The 24,403-nt window shown below is 41.3% G+C and overlaps 1 protein-coding gene across 1 annotated transcript in view; it reads right to left on the bottom strand.

Annotated features, from left to right (window-relative positions):
• Positions 1 to 24,190, bottom strand: part of ARHGAP22 (Rho GTPase activating protein 22) — a 136,168-nt gene extending 111,978 nt beyond the window's left edge. The window contains exons 1-2 of the mRNA XM_010563475.1: positions 24,011 to 24,190; positions 11,035 to 11,122 (exon numbers count right to left, since the gene is read on the bottom strand). Of these exons, the coding sequence (XP_010561777.1) occupies positions 11,035 to 11,122; positions 24,011 to 24,190 (268 nt within the window). The remainder of the gene's footprint in view (positions 1 to 11,034; positions 11,123 to 24,010) is intronic.
• Between the last annotated feature and the right edge of the window lie 213 nt (positions 24,191 to 24,403).

The raw sequence follows: 24,403 nt of genomic DNA, 5'->3' as shown, positions 1-24,403 counted from the left end.
CTCCCCCCCGTCCCCTCCCCCCCCATACCTCATCAGTACTTTGGAAATACTTAAAGTAGCACATGAAGGCCAAAGAAGCTTTTACAATGTAACATTAAGTTCTTGTTACTTTATAGCATGACCTAAAGTATAAATCTTTAGTGTTATGCCCGAGGCAATACATCTTTGCCATATTTCCTCCTCCTCCTTATGAGGTTCAGAAAGCCCAGTGCAACCTGGTTCTCAGTGATAGTATGCTAGTTATACCTAAAGCATTTCAGACAAACACAGAGTGGGTTTTGCCTGTGAACCCTCACAGCTGTTTGACAGAGGGCCAGCTACCACTTCAAACTGACATCAGTGCATCATTCAAAGACACAGTTTCATAAACACCCCAGATAGCAGTTTCCCAATTATAATTCCTTTTGGATGCTGGAGCAGCACATTATCAGCTTTGCCTCCATTGTCCCACATACCTTTGTGTGGGCTGTGTGAAAAGGAAATATGTTTTATTTTTCTTACCTATGCTCCCCAGAGTGACTTCCAGCTGGCATTTTCAAGTCAACATATACTGAGCAGTTAAGCTACCAGCACTAACAGGTACCTCAACAGCATCAGTGGTACAGTCTTGCAGGACTGTCAGTAGATAGTGTGGTTTTGGATGACTGTTCCCTCTCTACCCTTTAGATAAGGGTTTCTTTAAAAAATGTGTCAGAATTCCCTTCTGGAATAGTCTGGGGAGCAAATATTTCAGTTTCGTTCACTTATCTGCCACCCTTCATTGGTTTAGAGACCAGTCCTGCTTCTTGTCCTCTTTTCAGCAAGTACAATGTGACTGATGCAGTTTCAGAGTGTGTGTGTCTATATTCTGCATAGCCTGCACCTGCTGCACACACCACAGAAATCAAATCCACAGCATCTCAAAGCAGGCAGGAAGTCAGAGTAAGCCCACGAGTCATTAAATGCTGTAGATGTCATTAAAGAACTGCTGTAACAACAGCAGGAGCACAGCAGGTACGCAAAAAATTCAGTTACCGCTCCCTGTCCACAAAATTTTACACTTAGAAACAAAGACATGTTTTCTTTATTCTTGCTACTATAAAGCATGAACTCTGCAAGCAGATACATGCATCCACTGACAGGTTTGGGATCCACAGAGTATTAAAAAAAAAAATTAACAACCTCAACAAAGAATCATCATCTATCCATCCAAAATTCAGCAATTTACTTCTAGTATCAGAGCTAAAGAAACTGCACTCAGCAGACATGCTGACCCTTTAAAAAGCTCAAGTACAGAAAATAAAGAGGAAAGCAGTCCCTGGGAACACTGAAGGAAAAGAGTGAGCAACACTGACTGCATCTCCAGCTCACACGACCAATACAACCCTGCAAATTAATCTGAAGTGTATTCTATCTGTAATTTAACATGACTGTGTCAGATCAGCTAGGGACAAGAATTAACCCACCGAACTGCACGAGGCAAATCAGAAGAATTTCAAATAAAGGGCCCAATCCCACAAGACTTAGAGATCAACTCACCTCAGTAAGACTATTGAGCTGGTAAAACATTTGTGGAGCAGGCACCTATAGGCAGTAAACCTCCTTTTAGCTTGATGCTTTCTTTTTCATGCTGATGTTGGCCTCTAATACTTATTTTTATTATAGCTAGAATTTGCTGTGTGCTATGAACTACATTGCCATATATCATGTACCTTATTTTATTTTACTTCATCATGCTAACCTACTAAACTAGAGTACTTTTTTAGCCTCAGGGAACCCAAATATTGCATAAATCTTGTGGAGAATTCACCCATCCTTATTGCAAATGGTAACACAGCTGCTTCTGGGGCTGAAAAAAAGCTTAACCTGCAACAGCAGCATCAGAGCACACAAACTGCAAGACAGCACTGAGAACTTGATGTTTCACAAATTAGCAAGAAATATAGGGAACGTACTATATAACTGATCATGTTGACAGTTTGATAAGCATATCCTTATGGAACAAAGCTGTTCTTGCACAGAAATGCTTGAAAAAATACCTCTACTAACCACACATGCCTTAGGGCTTAATGTATTATCCTTAAGGCAGAATACTCAATAGTAGAGCTTACTCTGGAACAGCTCAGCAGGAAGAATTCAAAATCTTGCCTAATTTGCACTAAAAAGCCTACCTGATGGGATCAAATGATGCCTTGTACATTCCAGCAACAACATGCCATCATCTTATAGAGCCACCTTTCTATACCCAAAGGGCAGCCTACACAAAATGCTATGCAGGCAATTTGACTTTGAGGAATACAATGGGTTAAGGAGAGTTGCTCAAGAACAGTCAGAGATTGTGTCTTAATGATCTGCACCAGCAGAAAAAGCTATTCATGAAACTCCTTAAGCCTTATGCACCTTTCCCAGCAGACCTCATGCTGTTGCAATTGAAGCTGTAAAAAACAGCACTCTTGTTGAAAGCCAGCACGTACATTAAAGACAGCTAGGTGCTACTGATCAGGGATCAGATGCAGAGCTTCTCCTGGAGATGCAAATTCCAGGATAGCAGAACATGTATGCTGTCACAGCCCATTTCCAGGCCTACATTCAACTGCCCAGGGCCCCAGAGTACTAAGGGATGTAGACAGTATAACTTCGAGTAGATCAAACACTTCTAATGAAACAAAGGCAGGATCTTGTTTCTTTCATGAGGTAGGATCTTTGCTTGCCAAATGCAAACATAAGCCTTGGGCATTGCATACACTAGGGGAAAAAAAAAATAAAGCGAAAAGCAATTTACAGGCTGCAGGTGCCTCCTGATGCCCTTCAAGATGTTTTAAGTTGATAACATAAGGTAAGCCAAAACATTCTTAACTATCAGAGAGCCTCATAGCCCTCAGGGCAAAGTGGAGCCTAGTAACCTTTCTGTGCAGAAGTCTGGATGCAGTCTGAAGACCTTCACCAGCAATGACTCATTACCTTAAGTAGACAATAATGTATTGGTCAAGTTGTAGGGATACACCACTGGACTGAACACAACACTGTTGAAATCAGTAAGGTTACATGAATTCAGAGGGCAAAGTTCAGTCCCCTTTTTCATGTCCTCTTTTCAGAAGCATTCAGTGACATGGTACCGTCAACTATTCAGGGAAGGTATGGATCAAGAGATCAGTAGCAGAGATGCCTTGCTTGCAGAAGATTTGAGTTGTTAGTGTCTAATATCTGCATGAGGGAAACAAAAGCCTCCATTAACTTACTCAAATAATAGTTGTTCAACTCAAATCCATTTATTTAAGCCTAGAAATATTGGCAGCTGATCGATACTTCTGTTGATGCTAAATGAAGTTGTCAAGGTCTGGACAGGCCACAAAGACTATGTTTTAAGTTGGACAAAAGAATTTCAGTGGAATTAGGAAAGCAGTTACCCTGAGGAAGACAATTAGTATCTTTTGGTCTTTCTGGCAGATCCCTAGAGAGCAATGCAGTGGGAGATTTGATCAAACTCCTTCACCCCCACACCAAGATGGAAGACACAAATGCCAATTCATTAAAACTGGGAAAGTCTGAAGATATATATTTTGAAAAATAAGTTTAAATCAGGCTTAGAAAGGGGGAGGGGAAGAACAGTCAGACAGATGCCACAAAATAGCCAGTAACCCCTGGGTCAGTAGGTTAACCCAAAATAGTGGAGGTCTAGGTTCAAGCAGCTTCCCCACACAGTCATTATTGTACATGTCTATATAAAACATGCTTTGCTCTTCCATAACAAATAAATCTTGTTTTCATTTTAAGATTAAATGGGCAAACAATTTGAACTTGAATGTTTTCAAAGACTGTTGATTTTGGCACCTGTTACAGTGGCAGAAAGCATTAAATTCCTTATATCTTGTGGGTTTAGACAAAGACGCTCATAGCAGGGCAAATCTGCAGAAATGCATGCAATACTATATTCTGTCTACAGACCACAGTGTTAACTTCAAAGGCTAGGCAATAACATTGTTAAGGAGCTCTTGCTTGCTGATTTGCTTTTGAGGAGACACCAATGAACAATAAAGGAGTGGCCAATTTCCTCTTACAGGATGAACTCGCACTCCTCAAGTGATTCAAGACATATGCCATAACTGACAGCAAGTGTCCAAGCACAAGGTGGAAAGAACCAGCACCATCTAGTGCTCAGAAGCAGACGGAGCAAGCTATACATACGGAAAAATGTATCAACAATTTTTAGGCATGAAGTACAGCATACATACTTCCAAGGACACTCAGGCTGCACTTACCTTCCACGTAAAAAGAGACTCTGCAGCTGCCAGAAGCCAAGCAGATGTACCTGTCATTATCTTAGTGCTAAGACTGCATTACCTTGAAGGTCTTCAACTGTGAGAGACTGAAAGAGTTAATGTCTCAAACATTGTGGTGGGGCAAGTTCTGCTTAAAGACAAACCCTGCACAGCAAGGAACCAAGGTGAAAAGCCCATCAGCTCGGACATCAGCAACAGGAGGGGGAGGGCGTGCTGGAGGGTGGGCAGCTCCCTGTTCTGATACAAAGATCAAATAATGGCCATGTATGCAGGGAAGGAGAAGTTACACCACAAATGACCCCCAAGCCCAAAGGCTCACAAACTGCTCATTAGCCTGACGAGTTCGGGTGCTGGCCCAAAGGAGGGGCAAGGATGATAAAAGGACACAAACTGAAGCCGCGGGCACGCAAGCCCACCGGGACTGGACCCATCAGCTGACTGGACCAATGCTGGACCCAGGACTGGTGAAATCTCTCTCTTCCTTTTTCTCTGTCTTCGTCTCTCCTTTTCCACAATCCCTACACCTCATCCATTTCAAGACATAAACCATTGACCAAGTCTGAGACTAAGAGTAGATCCAGCTGTCCCCGGGCCCTTCTCTGAGGAAGAGTCTGGAAAGCAAGGGGGTCTGCTCTGAACCTCGTGACTCAACAGGAGGGACCTCCTTATTCCCTGAATTGATGTATATGGTTACCCTGGGTTACACAGTTTACAGCAGTAGTCTTATGCCAATTCCTGTTGTGAGAAACCCTGCCACCTACTACCATGCCTCCCCAGTTCAGTTTGCTTCTGTCATGAATAAAATCTTTAACTGATTGTTTAGTGTCATTTCACCTTAATTTAGCCCAAGGGAATTTTGAATTAAACACGACTCCCTGGTCTGTCCAGTCTGGGTCATGACATCAACCCAAGCTATAAGGTAATAATAAACAGTTTCCAGAGACTGTGACTGCAAAGGCAGCATCCAATTTTATCATTCTGGGCAATCCTTTGGAAAGACAGCTCAGAGAAGACATTTTAGGTCTCTCCCTCCTTAATAAATGGCAAGTCTATCTCATGTTGCAAGACAGTTGTCACTTTTAGTGACATACAAATATTTGCATGCCCTCATCTGCACTCCAGACACCCAGAAGCATTAAACACAGATCAGACAGTGCCCTCCACTGCAAACCCAGGACCATCAATCTTCTCCTGCAGGTCAATGCAATTCCATAGACACTCTGATGTCTACAGCTCTCACTTGCTAAGTGTTTCCACAGCACACTGCTGAAACTACATCATCTCATTCTTTCCAGTAGGACCCAAAACTACTCTATTTTGCTGCTATTTCCCTAGTCAATATGCCGAGTGCCAAATCCCAGAAACCTAAATAAAACCCTCAAATATCAACATCATCACATATTCAGATACGCACAGTCAGTTATCAGATGTAGAATTCAGGAGAAAATTTCATTATCAGTGGCAAACTCGGTTTCCTGCTGTTAGTAAGAATTGCCATTTGCATTGAACAATAGAGAACATGGAATGATTTTTAATGTCTGAATTTCTAATTTCCCCTCCAGGTATTTCAGTTATACACCATCTCAACAGGAACTGATATATAAAGGCCACAAAGATAACTTAACTGGTGTTGATCACCTGGGACACAGAAGCGTACCCCAGAGCAGACTGCTTTGTAGGAATCATTCAACCTACTGGGACAAGACAAGCAAGCTGCCACTCCAGCTGCTCTGTAAGACACTGCCAATGACACTGATGGACTCCCTACAGAGCAAGTAGTCAACAGCTACTGTCCCTGTAAGAGTCTGTACTCCCACCTTCTGATTCTGCCTTTTTCTACTTGTTGTATAGCACAAACAAGGCAGTGAAATAACTTCTACATAAACCCTGCACAGAAGTTCCTGGATGAGGCATTTTACTGTGCCCCAGCCTAACTTCTGGCAGAATGCAACCACTATTCCAACTTTCAAGGAGTCGCTATTGAATGCGGGTCCCTTTCCTAAGGGCAAGCTGCCTATATTGAGCTCAGTATTTATAATTGAAGAGCATGCCACAGAGCTCTGACTTCTAAAGTTTTGAAAACAACCTTCTACATGTGAATCAAGCACAGGCAGTCACCTTTGCTCTGGCTGAGTCTGGAAAAAGCCTGAAACAACAGTTCTGAACAGGACTGAACTGCCTCACTAAAGAGGGGGCTGGCTAGCGTTACTCAACTGGAACACAAAAACCAACCTGAAAGTGCAGTTTTCATCAAGCTTTGTTGGATCGACCTGAAGTCCAACTGGTTTGAAAACTGTTTTATCCAGTCATAAGAGCTGAAGTGAAAAATGTGATTAGATATTGGAAGAAGCCAAGAGGTAAAGGGGAAAGCAAGATCAACCCCTTCAGCAGCAGTTTCCAGTGAAATCAAATTAAACTTATCACAAAACCACTCTTATTTTCACAGAAAGACCCAGCTAAGAGCTACCACTGTTGACCTTGGCAGAAAGCACTGTGGCAAGAAACAGGAACTAGCTGTCATCAGTGGTAAGGAGGCACCAAGATGTGTACCATGAATTTTGGTCAGGAATTTTTCAGCAAGGCTGCTTTCAACCATAACATACCAGTTTGTTGAAATACAAAAGGGCACATTTTCTTTGGACAAGAGCATTACTCTAGGATGATTTCATAGTAAAAAATGAAGCAAAGCCATCCTTCCCAGGAAAAACACCACCACAGTAGTCACTAAGGGTACTTGCCCGCTACGCAAGTGACAGATTCAGGTTCATGGTCTAAACCCAGTGGAACAGAAACTTGGGTCTCCTGCATCACAGGAGAGGATGTTAGCTAAAGAGGTACCAGGTAATCCATAGAAAATTTCTTGTTCATGTTTCTATCTTTCCACTCACTCTCCCTGAAAAGATCAATTGAATCTGTTCTGAAGCAGAATAGAAGAATCTTCTTAAATGTCACCAAGTTTTCTACAAAGCAAAGCTATTCTCCTATCAGTTAGTAATAACCCTTGCCATACCTATCAAAAGACAACACTTTTCACCTCCTAACTTCTGAACCTTTTTACCACTCCAGTCCTTGACTCTGTAGACCTTACTGTATCAGAGAATTATCTCTGACTCTGCAGAGAAACTTGAGCATCTCATTTAATAGTGCTGCAAAGACCAGAGAATAAAACTAGGCAGACTATTGGCCACAGGGCATTAAAAGCATCAGCTTCCTAAAAGGTGAGACCTCAGGAGCATTGAAGCCATCAATATTCCTTAAGACATTCTCAGAGATCAATCCCTGTGCTTCTTACACACTGCATTACACCACTCTGAAATGCACTGTGACCCCAGGCTAACGCATGGTTGCCTCGTTGCCCCTAGTAATCAGTCAGCTGCTGTTCCTGTTACCAGATTTGGACTCCTCTTCCAAGCAACAGACAGTGGTTACTTCCATCCAGAAATATCATCTGCTGTGTGATGATAACCCCAAATGGTTAAAGCTTTGCACCTGACCTCAAACTACCCTGACAATTTTTATAAAAACACCCCCCCCACACACCTGCTAATGTACACTGGAACATGAGATCAACTTGAGCCTGCAGCTTACCCTGCCATTCCACTTTGAACTTCACTAGCTGTGAGGGATGAAAGCATGAATGGGTTAAAAAGGGTCCAGAAATGTACATAGTTTCCCCAGAAAAGAGGATAGAGAACATCACTGCCAAAGTAGGTATTTCAGGAAGTCCTGCCACCAGATCTAACACTAGTTTGACTGTAGAACTGTTCTGCAGTGTCTCATGTCCCTAGTTAACCCTTCTCCCAGCTGCACTATACAGCTTAGAAATGAACTTGATGAGACATGAATAATACACAATGCCCATCATTAGTTCTTGTTACTCAGCAGAAAATCAATACATGCTCTGTTACAGCGCAGGACATGCTGTTACTCTAGTCCCTGTGCTCTGAGGAAGCAGTTCCCACAGCCAAGCTTTACACAGCCTGCAGCAGGGGAAAGGTGGGATGATCCCAGCAACAAGGATGCTGAAAGCCTTGGCTATTGATGACAAAATAGGTTTTTGGAGGTAACTGGTACCACAAACTTTAGAAAGCTTTGGACATTTCATTGCTGGGAGATCTCAGCCTCTCCTTTTTGCCAGATAAGCTGGTATCAGGACACTGTGGAACATTTTAGGAATGCTGCACTCTTATTCTTAATTTTGTTAGTTAAAGCTCTGCTGCTTACAAGCACAGTAAAATCCCATATCTATATTTACAGCTATGTACCTGTATTCACAAGATCCCTAACTTAGTTAAGACAACTAAAAAAAAAAAATGTCATCATCGTGATAGAAACTATACAGTCCTAGTTTACAGTGGGAGAACTGAGGCACAATTAGGCAGAGATATGATCATGGCCATATATCCAACACAGGGAAAAATGGGAAGTGATGGAAAATAATTATTTGGGTCCTGCAAGATCATTTGTGCTCACCTTCCTGCCTGGCATCCACTTAAGAGCTGTTCACTATGTGGGTGTTCTGCAGGCTGGCAACCACACAGAAAAGAGTCATTTCAGAACACGTGCGAAAAAGAAAAGGCATTTATGCCAAAACCAGCACAGAATAAGCGTACTGTGAACAGAATGGGGAACTCTTCAGGCCAGATTCTCCAGGGACGTCTGTGCCGAGTCACATTCTGTATTGACTGGCGTTTTTCAGTACTTGCTATCCACGTAGCAACTAAGCTTACTACAAACATGAATGGATTTCGCTCTACAAGGCAGGGAAACCATCACAATTTTGCAGGCAGGACAGTAGTGCACTAAGATTGAATTGTTTTCCCAGGGAACACAGAGAAGGGCAATGTCAAAACCACAAGCTGAACATAGATGTCCTGGGATTCACAATTATGCTGCAAACAGTGTCACTTTTTTCCACCCCTCTAGATAGCCTCTTTCAAGTAATCACATGGCATTGCTTTACCAACTCTGCTGAAGCAACAGCTACCTGCAGTTCATGACAAGTCTTTTGCAGCCTACAGTAACATAACCTGACAGGTTGGGCAAGAAGTGAAGAATGACTGTTTTCCCACCTGGAACCAGAGGACAAACTCAAATCTGCAGGTAACTCAACCAAGCCAGTCTGTGGCTCAGTTAATTATCTCAGGTCACTGCCAGAACACATGGGATTATTCACAATCACAACAATCCAAGTGCTTTCACATCCCAGGTCCACAGTCCTTTTACAACAGTATGGTGCACAATCTTTGTAAAACAGTGCAGAAGATGTGTCACATTCAAACAGTGAATGCCACTTCCTAGGAGATCTTCCATGCAAGCAACACTGTGAGACCAATGCCCTGCTGTTTGTGGGGCCCTGCCTACGAGGCACAGTGCAGGATAAGAAAGAAGAGCCATTAATAGATAGTGTGCAGTGATAAGGAAGAGAAACCAAAAATAAATCTCTTCTCCCCGAGTAGCTTCCTGTGTGTCAAACAGAATGCTGTGACTGAGTTATTGTAAAACCCTACCTGCTGGTGTAATTGAAAACCTTGCAGCACTGCCTGTTCTTGCACTGCCTGATACTGTGTCAAGAGGTCTGTGCAACACAGGCATTTTAAACCAGCCTGATCAGGGGGTAAGAAAGACCCCAAAGACACAGGTAAAAGCACACCTGCCTCAACAGTAACATTCAACTACAGGGACAAGTGTTCACTGTGTTATCCATTCCATTTAAAAAGAAAAAAAAAAAGAGAGAGAGGCAGCCTAATGTAATTACTTTTATCTACCCTATCAACACCACCAACACTGTGGGAAAACAAACAATACTAAGAAGCATGGACAGGTAGTACCTGTAGGAGAAACTGGCCGTGAAGTAAAGCATGACTGAGTCAGTGCACTCACATAATTTTTACCATAGTCATGTTTGTCTCCCTCCTTGTTTCCAGAAACTCAGTCTTCACGTAATTTGAGATAGCTCTGGAAGGACTAACCCGGTTCATCTTTCTCACTCCTCTGGTCTAACACTGCTAATGGTGCAACAGCTTTCTCTGTAGATCTGGCCACCTGAAACTACTTCTAAAATATACTGCATTCAAATCTATGCACAGGGATGGTCCTCTCCCAACTACAATCAGAACTCAATAAAGTGAATACAGTCGTTCTGTATGCTGCAACAGGAAAGTTAACTCTAAATATACCCTGAAGATACCAAGCCAGTCCACAGGAAGCATTTACACAGCAGCTAAAAGGTTTTCAAAAGTTTTACATTAAGACTATGTTGACAGATCATTAGATTTTCTACCTAACAAAATTTCGACCTCTCTTCCATAGCAGATCATCTATTGTCTTAAACCTTTTATCCAAAAGTAAAACATTTTGAAACTTTTTTCTTCCCCTCCCCAAACTGAAAGAAATTAGATCCAGATACAGAAAAGGGGTGTGCGGTAAGTTCTGTGCTGTGCTCTGTGTTAGCTTCTCCCATAACAACCAGAAAACCACATCAGCTTGGGAGACCCCACAGCACTCCAGGCAAGGGGCACCCTCCAAACAGAAAAGTCAAGGAGCATGATGCATCTCAACTACAATTTTCATGAGGTACCACAGCAGCAGTTATATCCCAAACAAAGAACACTAAGTAGCCTGTCAACTTCCATTTCCCAGTCTCTCTAGATAATCTGTCTAGTGTATCAGAATGCTAAGAAGTTAAGTGATCAGTACAGTTCAATTATAATTGATGACAACCGATGGGAATGAGATGATGTTATGTTGAAAGTACAAGGAAATGCTGGCCTACCTGGGGCAATTTCAAAGAGATGTTTCCCTGGTTCATCGGGATTAGGTGGCAGCTCGTTCACCTGATTGCCTTGCAGTAGTATTAAACCCTGTAAGGGACACAAACACCAGTGAAAGGGGAAAGGCCACAAAGAGTAAGGAAAAGAAGATAAACATGACATATATAGGAAATTTAAGCCCCACTCTTCCACTGAGCCCATCTCCTTTCCACCCTTCTGAGCAAGAAAGATTGAGCTGGTCATGAACCTGCCTCACCTGTCCTTTCTCTCACACTGGACACTTCTGGTCAAATGATCTTTCCTCTGGAATAACAATACTCTGAGCACACATAGGTGACCCTCCTTGGTTTCCATTACTCATTGACCTTTGCAAAAGTTTAATCTCACATTACATCTACTCTTCCTTCACCCTTTAATTTCTTGTTGCAACCTGCAGCAATGAGGTGGCTGAAGTTCTCTTTCTAAATCTTTATTTCTGCAAATGAAGAAAATGGCCTGTTTTCCAGAGATTCTCAGTGCACAGAAGTTCCCAGGAAGATACTGGAGGAGAGCAGCTGATTCAGGTTTGCAAGGCAATTGGACCAATCCAAGAGACTATAGTTTCCCTAGCAAGAAGTCTGAGCCCCTATACTTCCCAAGTTCAAATGCTGCCAGAATTCAGATTCATTTTCACCTTGACCCTAAGCATAATTAACACAATGTATTCCAGTTCGGGAATTCTGCATAGCTGGTGGCATAGTATCTTCAAAATGAAGAAAATCATCTTTATCTATAGAAAGGCTGAAAAAGAGATTACAGGAAGCTCTTGTCCAGTAACACAGGTAGAACAAGAACAAACACACTATTTGGACCTCATTGTTTCTCCACTTTTTTTAGTTTAATCTTTGACATTTTAAAGGGTTTCCAGCTAACATTCTTCAGGACATACACACAATAAGACAGACAAAAGGCAGTAAGAACTGGGACTCTCAGGAGTTAGAGCCATGAAGACTGAACTGCCCTGGAATGCAAGCTGGGTCCAAACCATTTTTTTTGCTGAGCAGAAAGAGAAGAAAGAAGTTGTTTCAGTCAGTTGTTTCCACACATATTTCTAGTAAACATGCACAGTTACATTCTCCCAACCAGTCTGGCAACAGCCAAATCCAAGACATATTGGAGCATCATAACATTTGTAATCAAAACAAATACCAGTTACACTCTTTGTCAGCCTCCAGATACATATTACTGAGTAATACAATTAGGGTCTCATGAGACAGACAATCCAGGATTTCAACTGATAGAAGACAACCCATCACATGACCTTTGCAATCTTCTCCATAAAATAGAGAAGCCAGTTGTGTTATTTTTCGTTACATCTGTTATGGCATAAACTTCCTTGGCTTTGTCCCTTGGTAATACATTTTCCTACAGATGCTTTGTTTGGAGAAACCACTGTAATAAACCAAGGAGCCAGCTTGTATTAAATGTAAATGAATTAAGTTTTACTCTTTTCTTTGAACATAGAACATTCAAAAACTATTACAAATAAATTACCACAACAGTAATGCTTAAGATGGAAAATACTTCAGCTAGGAAATAAGCTCCAAGTCATAGAGGTTTAGAAGTTTGCATTTCAGTTCTGACAACACACCCTATTAAAATGACTTGCTGCTTTGAAAGTATCTGTTCGCTGCAGACTGAAAGTGTCTCACAAGTACTCAAATCTGTTCTTTTCAAAACAGAACTCAATCTGCCATGTTACTATAGATTCAGCAACCTGCTTCCATGTTTTGCCATCCCTCAGTGGCATCAGGCTATAGACCTGCATTTAGTTCCTTTTGACAAGCCAGATCAACATTCTAGAGCCCTGTCATCCAGAACTCATGAAACTCTACTCCAGTTAATCACATATTGCAGGTCAGTGCATAGTCAAAAGGTAGAAATGCAAGACACCCTGAATTTGAGTATTCATAGTCTATAGAACAACAAATACTACTCTATATCCAACAGATCTGCATCACCATCCCAGTGTTGCTACATTAAAAAAAAAAAAAAAAAATCAAAAAATAAAAGTTCCAGAAGCAAAATTACCCTGACCACATTGCATATATGCTCAGTGTTCAACTGTGTGGACTATTGCTGCTCCATTTACAGAATGTAAAAGCAAAAATGATCATGAAAAAAAACAAAACTAAACATTCTTAAACAAGTCAGATTTTGCATTGAGGCATTCAGTTTAGCTATCCTTGGTTTTGCTTTGAGGAAATGGTGCATTTACATTTCTATCTCAATTTTGTTTCCTTGCATTTAAAAAAAAAAAAATTCCGTGCTTCATGTAACAGCAAAAGATGGGGTTGGATGTTTTGTAGCATATTGTAAAGTTCTTCATAACACATTTGAGAAATCAAGATTTGAAAGGGGAAAGAAAAACCTGAATGATGACAGCAGGGACAGCTCAGAAGAGCCAGAGAAGTTCAGCCAAACTCTGCAAGGGGCCAAAGCCAGCACCTGCTGGCTCCACAAAGCATCCTAGAGGGGAAGAGTAAAGTGTTAAAGTGGACATCATATATTTCTGTGTGCATTCTGTCCACATAAAAAAACCAACAGCTGCCTGATGCTGGTAGCTAGAGCAATCTGGGAGCAGAGCATGCTGAAACCAGTGAAAGACTATTAAATACTCCTGGTTCTAGGCTACTCAGCCCAGAAATTTATTATTTGCCAGGAGATACAATAAGAAGGAAAAAGATGGAAGATAGAAGTCAACTTTTATCTGAAAAAAGGAAAAAGGCAATCAAAAGAGATATTAAACAGAAAGCTACACATGCTATCCAGCAGTACCTTCCCCTGTGCCCCATTCTGCAATAGGCTGTGCAGCCCAAAACAGCATCATGCAGCCCCACTAGGCAGACATTTGTCTCCTTTCCTGCTGCAGTCCCTGCAAAATGTGGATGTTGCAACTTGCACAGGTGCTCTTCTCCAGGAGCGAGGAAGGAGAAGGGTTGGACCTGAATGACACTCTCCTTCCTCCCTTTCCGCTACTGAAGGAAACAAGGAGCATTGCCCACCAGAATACCAGAGCAGAGCTGCTGTGCCTATGTGATCAGCTGGGGAGTGGGTAAAGGGCTGAACTAGATGAGGATGGGGCATACAGGCAGAGAAGTACCTCTCTGCAGTGTAACCTCCACCATGAAGTCCCAGCTTCCAAGTAAGATCAGATCACCTGTGGAACAGGAATTTCTAAATGGATCAAGTCTCCCCTTCCACATAACTCTAACCCCTTGTCTAAAAGGACAAAATACTTTTGATATCAGCATCCTGGAAAATTAAAGTAATACCATCAATTACTACCTTAGCTAAACTGTCTTCTCCCAGAAAGCAAAGAACAAATTTCCCAAGCATATCTCCCAAGCAAATTAAAGCTCTGTGCACAGTGCAACTCATGAGATTCATGAGAAGTAGAGGTAGTCTCATGGAACATTACGTCAGCCAGGAACAAGGACCAAGCAGTGATCAAGTGAACACAGCATTATTTTCAAAGACAGGACCCTGAACCTTGCTTTTACCCAAGCAGCCTCATATTTTGGCTTGAGCAGGAAGATTGCTTTTCTCAGTCTAGTTTCTATCAGGTAGTTCTCTGAAACAAAAATGGTTTAACTGGATGTACTAAGAGGTCCATGCTCCCTCTGCATCTCTTCTCATACTGAATGCACAAGTTTTAAAATAGTTTCATAGCATTCTCCTAGGGACACCATATTCAAGAGGAAAAATGATCAAAACTGTTAAATGTAAGCATCTGCTTGCTTTACCACAGAAGAAAGTTCCTGGAAAAGAGGTGAGAAAAAGAAGTAGCTCCTATGTCAACCTGAGGCTGAAGCACAAGGGAAGGCATGTGGATAGATGGAAGTGTCACAATTCTTTGTTTTGTCTTTAAAAAAACCTTCTTTATGAAAAACAGACCCTAAAGTTTTAATACTGCACACAAATTCAAACCCTTTCCACTTCTAGGAGTATATGGAACATCCCTAGGGAAATGGTGAAATGGCAGCACAAGCAGAACTAAAATAAAATATCTAAGTTGCACAATTGAAACCAGAAAGGATTTCAGAATAGCTTAAGACAAGAATGTCAAGAAGCCACAACAAAGGACCCTGAAAAAAAATCACAAAGTTGGCTAAAAAAAACCAAAAAAGAAAAAAAAAAAGCAGCTCTTAAGGTAATTTTGTTGGTTTAACTTAAATTCAGTGGTTTTTCATTCTCAGCTGTAAATTTACATTTTCAGGTCATTATCTTATTAACAGAAACTAGAATTGTACATATAGCAATAAAAACTAATATGGTTCAGTTGATTCCAGCTGATTAGACTTTCAGAGCTTCAGGTATCACTGGAAAGCTGGCAATAGCTATTTTCTGTCAGAAGATGTAATCCTCTTAAATGCTAACAGCTGCTTTTCTTTGGGGGCTAATTTACATTTTGCAGAAAGAAAAATTGTTAAAGAGACAGCAACTCACTCTATCTCTTCCTTTAAGGTACAGTCCTCTCTTAAGAAGCCCTCCAAGCAAATCCAGCCAGTCTCAAAATGGGCAGTGCCTACAATCCAGCACGAAATAAAAGTTAGGCCTTCCTTATCCATTAGTACAAGGCAAGCATAAATCCCCATTTGAAACAGTTACCTAAACCTCACATTTATAATCAAGCAGAACTCAGGACCCTGAATCAAGCCCTGTGTTACTCCAGAAAAAGGCACTTTTTTGTGGAGGGTTCTTTCCCTAAGCCTGAATTAGTAAACTTGGCAAATACATAAATTCAGGTCACACATTTTAGGCAAAACCCAATGATATATAAGCTAACTTTTTGCTATTTTATAGCATGGAATGGTGAAGATGTACAGCAGTACATACAGACCAGGAGATTCAGAATGTATTTACAGTGAAGAAGAACAGGAGCAGTTCACAGAAAAGTGCTGTCATACTAAAGAGTTTCAGAAAGCCCATCTTTCTGCAGGAAACTGAAGTCAGTGATGAAGTCAAAAGGTTAACCCAAAACCTCACAATGCAGTGCCTTCCAGAAGTTGTAATTTGCATGACTCAGGTCACCCTTCTCCTGAAACAAAACTAAGCAAATGGACCTTCTCCATGCTTGATGCACCATATGGTACAATGTCACCTGCCCCCCTTCAGTGAGACACACCTTTGGTACACGAGGGTGATGTTTACTCTAGAATTTATTAGAGAGACGTAAATTGCTTGAACTAACACGCTAAAGCATTTCCCAGTCAGAATACGTTTCCTTTCTGATCCTTTTCAGAACATATTCAATTTCATATATTCTGTAGAAAGCTCTCATTGAAGTGACTTGTTTCTTATTCTCATTTTAACCAGCTTTGATGAAATGGAGAAGAGGAAGATCACTGTGTAGCAGAGCTCATTTAAAAACAAACAAACAAAAAACCCAGAAACACAACCACAGGCACTGGACAGTGGAAGGAATGCAGGACCTGCTGCAGCCACAGTGGCAATGGGGACTGTACACCAGTAGAGCTACTTCGTCCTTACTAGTGTGCACCTCTTTCAGCTGTGCAATGAAGTTGCAACAAGTTGAGCTGCTCGCATAACAACTGGAAGAAGAGTAGGGAAATAAGAGAACTAGAAGAATGATTTTTCAGAAAGATAAATTGAGGGATGCTCACTCTACCTATAAAAGCAAGAAAACCCTGCAACCTAGACCCATCCCTGGGAAGTATTTTTAGGTCATAGGTGTATATATAGCAAAGATCTTCAGCTTCTTGCGCATTTCTCTCCACACGTGAGCAAATCATGCTGAGCTCTTCTGTCTTATATAACCAGTCCTTTCAGGGGACGAAACGCTTCTCCAGAGGGTAATGGAGTACCTAGCTCACAGCTGTCCAATCTGTCTGGCACAGAGCTGACAAGGTAGAAAAAAAACCCAATTCATCTTAGCAGGGAGGGTGTATCAATTCTGACAGTTGCTGTCACTGGTAGAAAGCCATTACTAAATTTAAACAGATTGATGCGTCCTTGTCTAGCAGCCACTCAGACTGCATTAGCAATCTTGCTTGGAAAGTAAATTAATGACGGATTAAATAAGTTTAAATACCCCAAGGTCTAACTTGATATATGCCAAAGCATGCCTCAGAAATAAACTTCAATTCATGACTACATTATTCCCCCCTCCATCCCTCAGGCCTTGGGAGCCTGAGATGGCTAAACAGCTCAAGGGGCTGGCAGTAGGTTATAGACCTTCCAATAAGCCAGAGGTTCAAATCCAATTTTTGATGATAGCATCACCTTGCTCCCTTTTGGGGCCTTGGTGCTTTGAGGGAGAATCTTAAGAGGACAAGTGTTCATACCTGAAAGGTATTACTGTAGTCCTCCCTAAAAAGACCAATTGAGAAGTCCTGCCCTGTACCAGGCTCTGGTAAAGAAAAGCTGTGACACAGGAAATGTAAGTGGAAAGCTTCCTTTTCTTGACTGAGTGGTTCAACAAACACAATTGGTGCCAGAACACTGATCATCCTAATTGTCATACCATTTCCTTTAACACAGCACTTCAGTCACTGTTACAGATGTTTACAAGATGGGAGGAGGGGGAATAGTGGGGCTCAAATCTGCCCTCAGGTATGCATTTCTGAATTCCAGGCCAAGGACAATAAACTACCTACATGAACATCTTGATTTTAGCTGAACATGGAAAGAAATTTCTGCAACAGCTTTATACCAATGAATTATCTCTGACCCCGAATTCTAAGGATCAAATAGCCCAAGGTAACTTAGCCTTTGTCTCAGTGAAAGAGATAGAAGTCAAATTGCCTCATATTTGAAGCAGGCTAAGGATAGACCCCACAGTTCAACTGGTAAGTCAATTGTTGTCTCAGATCCTCACATCTCAGGCCAGGAATAGAGAGCAAAATGTCAGAGGAAGCTTTTGTAGGTGTTTGTGAAGAACTTTCCCAGAGCTACACAAAAATGAACTTGTAGAAGAGCTCCCTTACCTCTGTTGTTCATCATCTAGACACTCAATAATAGCTGTGTCAATAATAGACGAAAAAGGTGACTTGCTGGCAAGCAGACATTCCTGCATCAGCTATAATCAAGACTTCTTTGAAACCTCAAGGGCCAAAAAGCCAACCTGTCACTCCAGCCACAGCAAATGATCCTTTCCAGAGACTCATTCTCAAACTGGCACTTTGGATCACAAAGTAGATCTACCGTGCCACAGGACATACCCAACTACAAGTTTGCTGCATTATGCCAATCTAACAACTAAGTTGTCTGCATCACAATTCTTCTGCTATAAGATACTGACAATGTCCCTGTAACTGCAGCTGCTTCCACAAAAGGAACCTGAGCCTATAGAATTAGTTCAAGATCTTGGAAAAAGAGTTGCATAAATAAAAAGGTGCTTTTTTTTTTAAAAAAAAAAAAAGAGAATTTGCATCTAAGTTATATTTCAATGGCAGAAGAATGAAGACTATCACATCCAAAGCCATCGCGGGATATGTACTCTGCATATTTCAGGCTGGAGAAATGTCAGAACAGCTACACTGGTGTCAGCGGTTGAGAGGAACAACCACTGAACATTTTAAAGATGGAAACCAACTGGAGAAGTAGTGAATGCTAAGAACACAATTTTCTTTTCCCCTCTCTCATTCCATAGGAACCTCAACACTAGCCTTTTTTCTGGAATGATCACGTTAATTAAAGCCACTGAGCATATGGAGGGAAAAAAAAAAGAAAGAAAAATACAGTATTAACAACATGTAGTAGTTAACCATGGATGCACTGAGATCACTCATTTTCAAGAAAAGTTACTTGACTTGTTATCATTTAAGCCCATGCACTTCTTACTACAATCAGTTAACAACCTGATACTTGCAAAATTACTGCTATGCAATCAGTTCTCCACTCCAAGTGACAGGAAAAGGGTCTGTTGTTAGACCACTGGAAAAAAAGTTTAAGGATCTGGCGTGCCTGAGCTTCATCAATATCTGAGAACACTATAAATAAAACAGCCACTTTCTGGAGCTGTGTAAGCTTCAGACTGTTCTGTAGATTTTAAGGGCAGGAGAGATTAGCAGGATATCTAGCCTGGGCTACCATTAATGCACTAGCACCCCTGCTCTTTTTGCTGGTTTACATTCTTCTTAGGCTCAGAGCAATATCAACATTCTGCATACTTTATACTGTTTTTGAAATAAAGGAAGAAGTGAATGCAGATTCTGAGAGGAAAAAAAACAACTCACACCTTCATATTCATCTCTCCTGTGTTCTTGACACTCTCAGATTTCCACCTCTCCAAATAAAAACAAAAACCTTACTTCCTTCTCGAGTAAGATTCCACCTGAATTTATGCAATGGTCCATTTTTGTCACAGTGCATTTTTTTGGAAAAGAATGGGAAGTTTCTCACTAACACTACTGGAACTAGATTGTATTTGGGGGAACATTTTGTGAATAGCAGCCCTTAAAAAATTCTAAAGTCAGTACTGGGAAATGAACAGCAGATTTCTAAAGCTGAATACATGTCAAGAAACCTCTAAACTAAGGCTGTAACAATTTTTTTCAGTCAAGGTATACCTACAAATCACACTGGACCAGAGGGTTACAGGAGCACCTACAGGTGTGAGTAACAGCAACAGTCCAGCCTGCATATTGCTGATGGAGTAGATGGAACACTTCATATTTCAAAGATTTTCCAGGTGTTGTCTGTTTCTGCTGGCAAAAAAACTCAAACCAAAACAAAATCCTCTTCATTAGCAGCCAATAATCTCCACAATAACTTGAAGAAGGATGAAATTCCAGTCTGTTTCATATGTTAGTACAGCTTTGCTCCTTCACCTTGCAAAGCGCACCCTAGATTGGAAAAAGAAAACAGCCAGCCACTAGGTGGATTTTACTGACAAGACATGCTCAGAAAACTTGTGGATAGTCTGAGAGGACAGAGATGTGCAGGCTCGTGCAGACCCCTTGGAGAAGAGGGAAAAATGTCAAAATGTCCCACTATTACTAGGTATTAACTAACAGCTAATTAATTCCCATTATCAACCTCAGTGAGTATTCTCCAGGTACGCAGTGTAATGAATAAAAATGTTCACTGAGTTTGTGTGTTATGACCCCCCTTCATATTACACATGCAGCTGCCTTGCTACTCTCACTTCTCCTTTTGAGTGTCCCATTATAAAGTCTATTGTGTGGAGATCACATTGTTGTTATCTCTGTTCACTGACTAGAATAGAGTCTGTTCTAATCCTCTAGTAGGCTCTCCAGGTAGTGCCACAGAACAGAGTGTCAGGGCTCAGTTCCTGTCCCCTACCTACTGAAAAGGTAAAACTGTGGAAGGACACAATGTAGGAGGGTACTTGCAAAGTCCATACTGAGTGGTTTATCTAGAATGGTTGTGAGTTTTAAAATGGAGGAAAAACAAGTCAACAGAACAGTATAAACTTTCAGTATTCTTCCCTCCCAATCCTATTGTCCTACATTTTGACTTTGAAGTTCACTGAAATTAGAAGACTTGCTGAAGGCATTCCGAAGATAACAGGAAAACACTGGAAAGGGAATACGACAAAGTTGCAGATGCATCACAAATTATTCCAAAATGGAACAGAAAACTATCACCTACAACATCATCTTTAAAGTCCAGTGGCTAGAACACATTCTAGAAAATTCTGCTGTTTTCTAGAGTGCAAAATTCAAGCCCACTGCAGATGCACTAAAGCCTTTTATCATACCAAGTCAATACTGAAAGAAAAGTTAATGAATTAGCTGCAGAGTAACTTCTGTTCCCCTGGAAACTGGGGAGAAGCGCATGCTACCTCCTATTCTGGGAATAGGAACAAACCCAAAGCTACTTTAAAAACCCACAAATATATTGACAGACTTAGTAGAAGCATCAAAAGCTCTTTGCAGGTCAGTCCTCCCTTCCCCCTTTCCTCATGGGGGCACCTGAGAAGATACTCAGGAAAAGCAATGGCTGCAAGTTCACCCTCTAACCTTTGGCACAGAACTCAGTCTGATAAAGTGGACTGTGCAACTGCAACTATGTCATATGGCACACAAACACACACACACCTTCAACAGTACTCGACCCATTAAGACCGCAGAATAACTCCTTTTCACTCCAGTAAATCTATGCCATTCTCCTGTCATTAGATTACAGCTCCATCTTTTCAGCATTATTTTCAAGGAAGGAATATCTACAATTCCCTCTATGGACCTGGAAGCACAGCTTTTCATAAAAATGGGCAACACAACATCCATAAACAAAAAGACATTGTTTAGGGTTTCTCTTTTGAAACATTATGGCATAAATCTCACTCGACTCTGTCAGATAAACAATAAGAATATGACCCTCTTCCAGAATACACATAAATAATCAAGTAGACAGAAGATCAATGGGAATTTTAGTGAAGCTATTGATTTAGTTTTTGCATACAAGCTTTCAGGCCATACTTAATATTTAAAACAAAGATTTAAAAGAAGCATGAGTATCTTTAGAGCTGAAGGAAGTTAGGGATTAATATCAACTGATGAAAATATCTACATGGCCTGTAACAAAGATCTCCCAGGGTCACAGCTGTCTTCCTAAGCCATGTGGGCATTCCTGTATCATTGTCCCTTCATTCCAGAGAATCCCAAGCAATAGCTATCTACAGGTTCCAAAAATACGTTTCACCCGTGGGATGCATACAGTCCTAGCTGAAGTCAGATGTGAATCCTAGTTTGCAACTGTTACAAGATTAGTCAGGACGTGGTCCTGTATCACCCTATACAAATTGGCTTCCCCAGTGATAAATGCACAGCAACCCTGTCCCCCAAAAGGGACAGGGTTAAAGAAACCCTTTCCAGCATGACTGAGGCAGCTCCTTCCTCATCTTGTTCACTGATACAGTTCAGAAGTGCCCAGCTCTCCCCATGCCCTGTATAGAAAGATAAGGTGCTTGTCTTAAAAGTGCAAAATCCAACTGTTGCTTGCAGAGTCCTGAGCAACAACAGGTTACACCATCGAGTTCAAGCCTCTTAGCCTTCACACAGCAGGCTATCCATAATGATGGATCAAATTCCTGATTAGGTAAGTGCAAGGCGTAAGATGCAGCCAACATCCTCATGCATCTACCATGCATGTGTCAGGCTCACAGGGGAAAATTCACTTCCACTCTCACTCTACAATGAAATTTATGTGTAAGAGTTAAGCATGCAGCTGTATCAAGCAGTTTAATAGTAGGCTATAATGAGCGTGTGGATGGTAATGATATTACACAGGCTGTCTGTCACTCTGTAATGCTTGTACTGACTCATCAGGAGACAGCAGTACAGGGACACTGTCTGGCTTATTCAGTTATATTCCCTCTGTTCAATGACTCTGGTTAGAGGCCTGACAGTCAAAACAATGACCACTTGAAATATGCTGCATAATATACTACAGCAACTAGGAAAGCCCTTCGCTCAAACACTGCAAGAATATTTTACAGGCGTATTGAAGAACTTGAATAAGAAATTCTTCATCTTAGCTGTAAGCTTTGTCCCATCCTGTAGCACAGCACATACCTCCACTAAATGCTGTAGATATAGAATGGTCAGAAACAGAAAATCATCTTGAATTTAGTGCCGGGTCCAGACTGACAATTGCAAATGTCCTCCGCTCTGCATTCACCCTAGGTGCAGGAACACTGTCCTCTGAGAGCTTCTTTTAGAGAACCATATTTAGTTGTAAGAAATTGGTGCTAGACCAGCAACACACTCACAAAAAGCAGGTGAAGCAGCAAGTAGTAAAAAATTCCATTAATTAATATTTGGCTTGAGAGACATACTTGTGCAATGTTCACTTTATTAAAAACTGTTTAAAATCTTCACTACCAAAAAGTTGCAAGTTAAAGACTTTGTGTGCCCATGGGAATGTTGCATGGTGACTGCCTATTATCCTTTATCACCAGCAAACTGCCCTACAGCTACTTGGCACATAGTTATTTACAATCTCCTAAGTCTTCTGCAAGAATAAACGTGCTTTGCAAAGCTTTCTTGCACACAATTCTCCCATGGACAAACTGATAACAGCTGATCTAAACTTACCATTTTAAGTAGCCCTACTCTGGTTCAATTTATTCAATTAACATTTAGTGGTTGGTATTAAATTATCTTCTCTGCTAGCTCCTAAACATTCAGATCCTCTCCCTTTACTCTGTCCGTTTTCTTTCCACAGTCTACTTCAGGATGGATCTATGACACTGTCCAATACCTATTGCACAGCAGGACTTAACCAGTGGTTTCCACCAGGAAAAGTGTTCTTCTCTTTCATTCATGCTCCATAAAGTCTAAAAGTTTTGATAAAGGCAAACTTCAGACCGTTTAATTTTGTAGAAGGTCACATTGTGCCCCAGTCTGTTAAATTAGTTTTTGCTATCAGACACGTACTCCTTCTTCCAGACATAGACAGCACATGGCCTTGCATAAATTCTTTCTCCTCAAAATTTACATAGAAAAGCAGTAACTCCCAGGTGTATATAAAACACACTAAACCACATATTGCAGCCCATTCAAGTCCTGCATGCTCACATGTAACAAAACCTACATACTCTACCCACACAAGCTAGCCCTAAGCAGCTGGCTCACCTCCGCTTAACAATGGATTATTTGGGAGATAATGAGTCCCAGCTGACTAAGCAAGGTTTTTCACTCCTGCCTCAGCAATCTGGAACTCCATAGTTCTTCCTGTCAAACTCCAGTCTCATAGATGACCATACTAAGATTTGGAGGTCAGCATGCCCTAGTGGGTAAATAAACACCTTCTAAACTTCTCCCAAGCTCTACTACTTGTCTGGGTAGTAGCTAAGTCTCCCTGCAATGTCTCTTGCCTTTGAGCCTCCTTAAGTGTGTATGGTTTTGGCTAGGACAGAGAGCAACTGAAATGAGCTGTCAATCAAAGCAGTGACTGTGACCCACACAGAAGTCGCAACCAATATGCCCTACAGTTCTCTAGTCATACCTGAGGTCTAGTTTCCTCTTCATCCTTATAATAGAAGAGCTGGTCCCCACGCAGCACAAACCACCGCTGCTGCCAGTTCTTCATAATGCTCCTTTGTTTCTTCAGCCAGCCACACTTGAGCACACGCTCTTGAGGGTTTGGAGAAGAAGGTCTGGAGGGAGGTCCAATCTGTTCACCCATCACCAAACTCTTTGACCGGGCTGAAAAAGCAATTACAGAGTAAATGAAACAAAGAAATAAGGATAAGAACACAGAGAGAGGCTAAATAACTGTTACATACTTTCTTCTCAGACATGGACAGACCATTACATGCATGCTCCCTCTTCGAGTACATACATGTTTTTCAGGGTGTACATTCAAGTTCATGGCAGTCAAACACAAGACAAACATCAA

This window comes from Haliaeetus leucocephalus, unplaced genomic scaffold (assembly GCF_000737465.1).
Source record: "Haliaeetus leucocephalus isolate CR32 unplaced genomic scaffold, Haliaeetus_leucocephalus-4.0 Scaffold168, whole genome shotgun sequence".
Lineage (NCBI taxonomy): Eukaryota > Metazoa > Chordata > Aves > Accipitriformes > Accipitridae > Haliaeetus > Haliaeetus leucocephalus.
The sequence above is the reverse complement of the archived record's forward strand: the minus strand, read 5'-3'. Positions and strand labels throughout refer to the sequence as shown.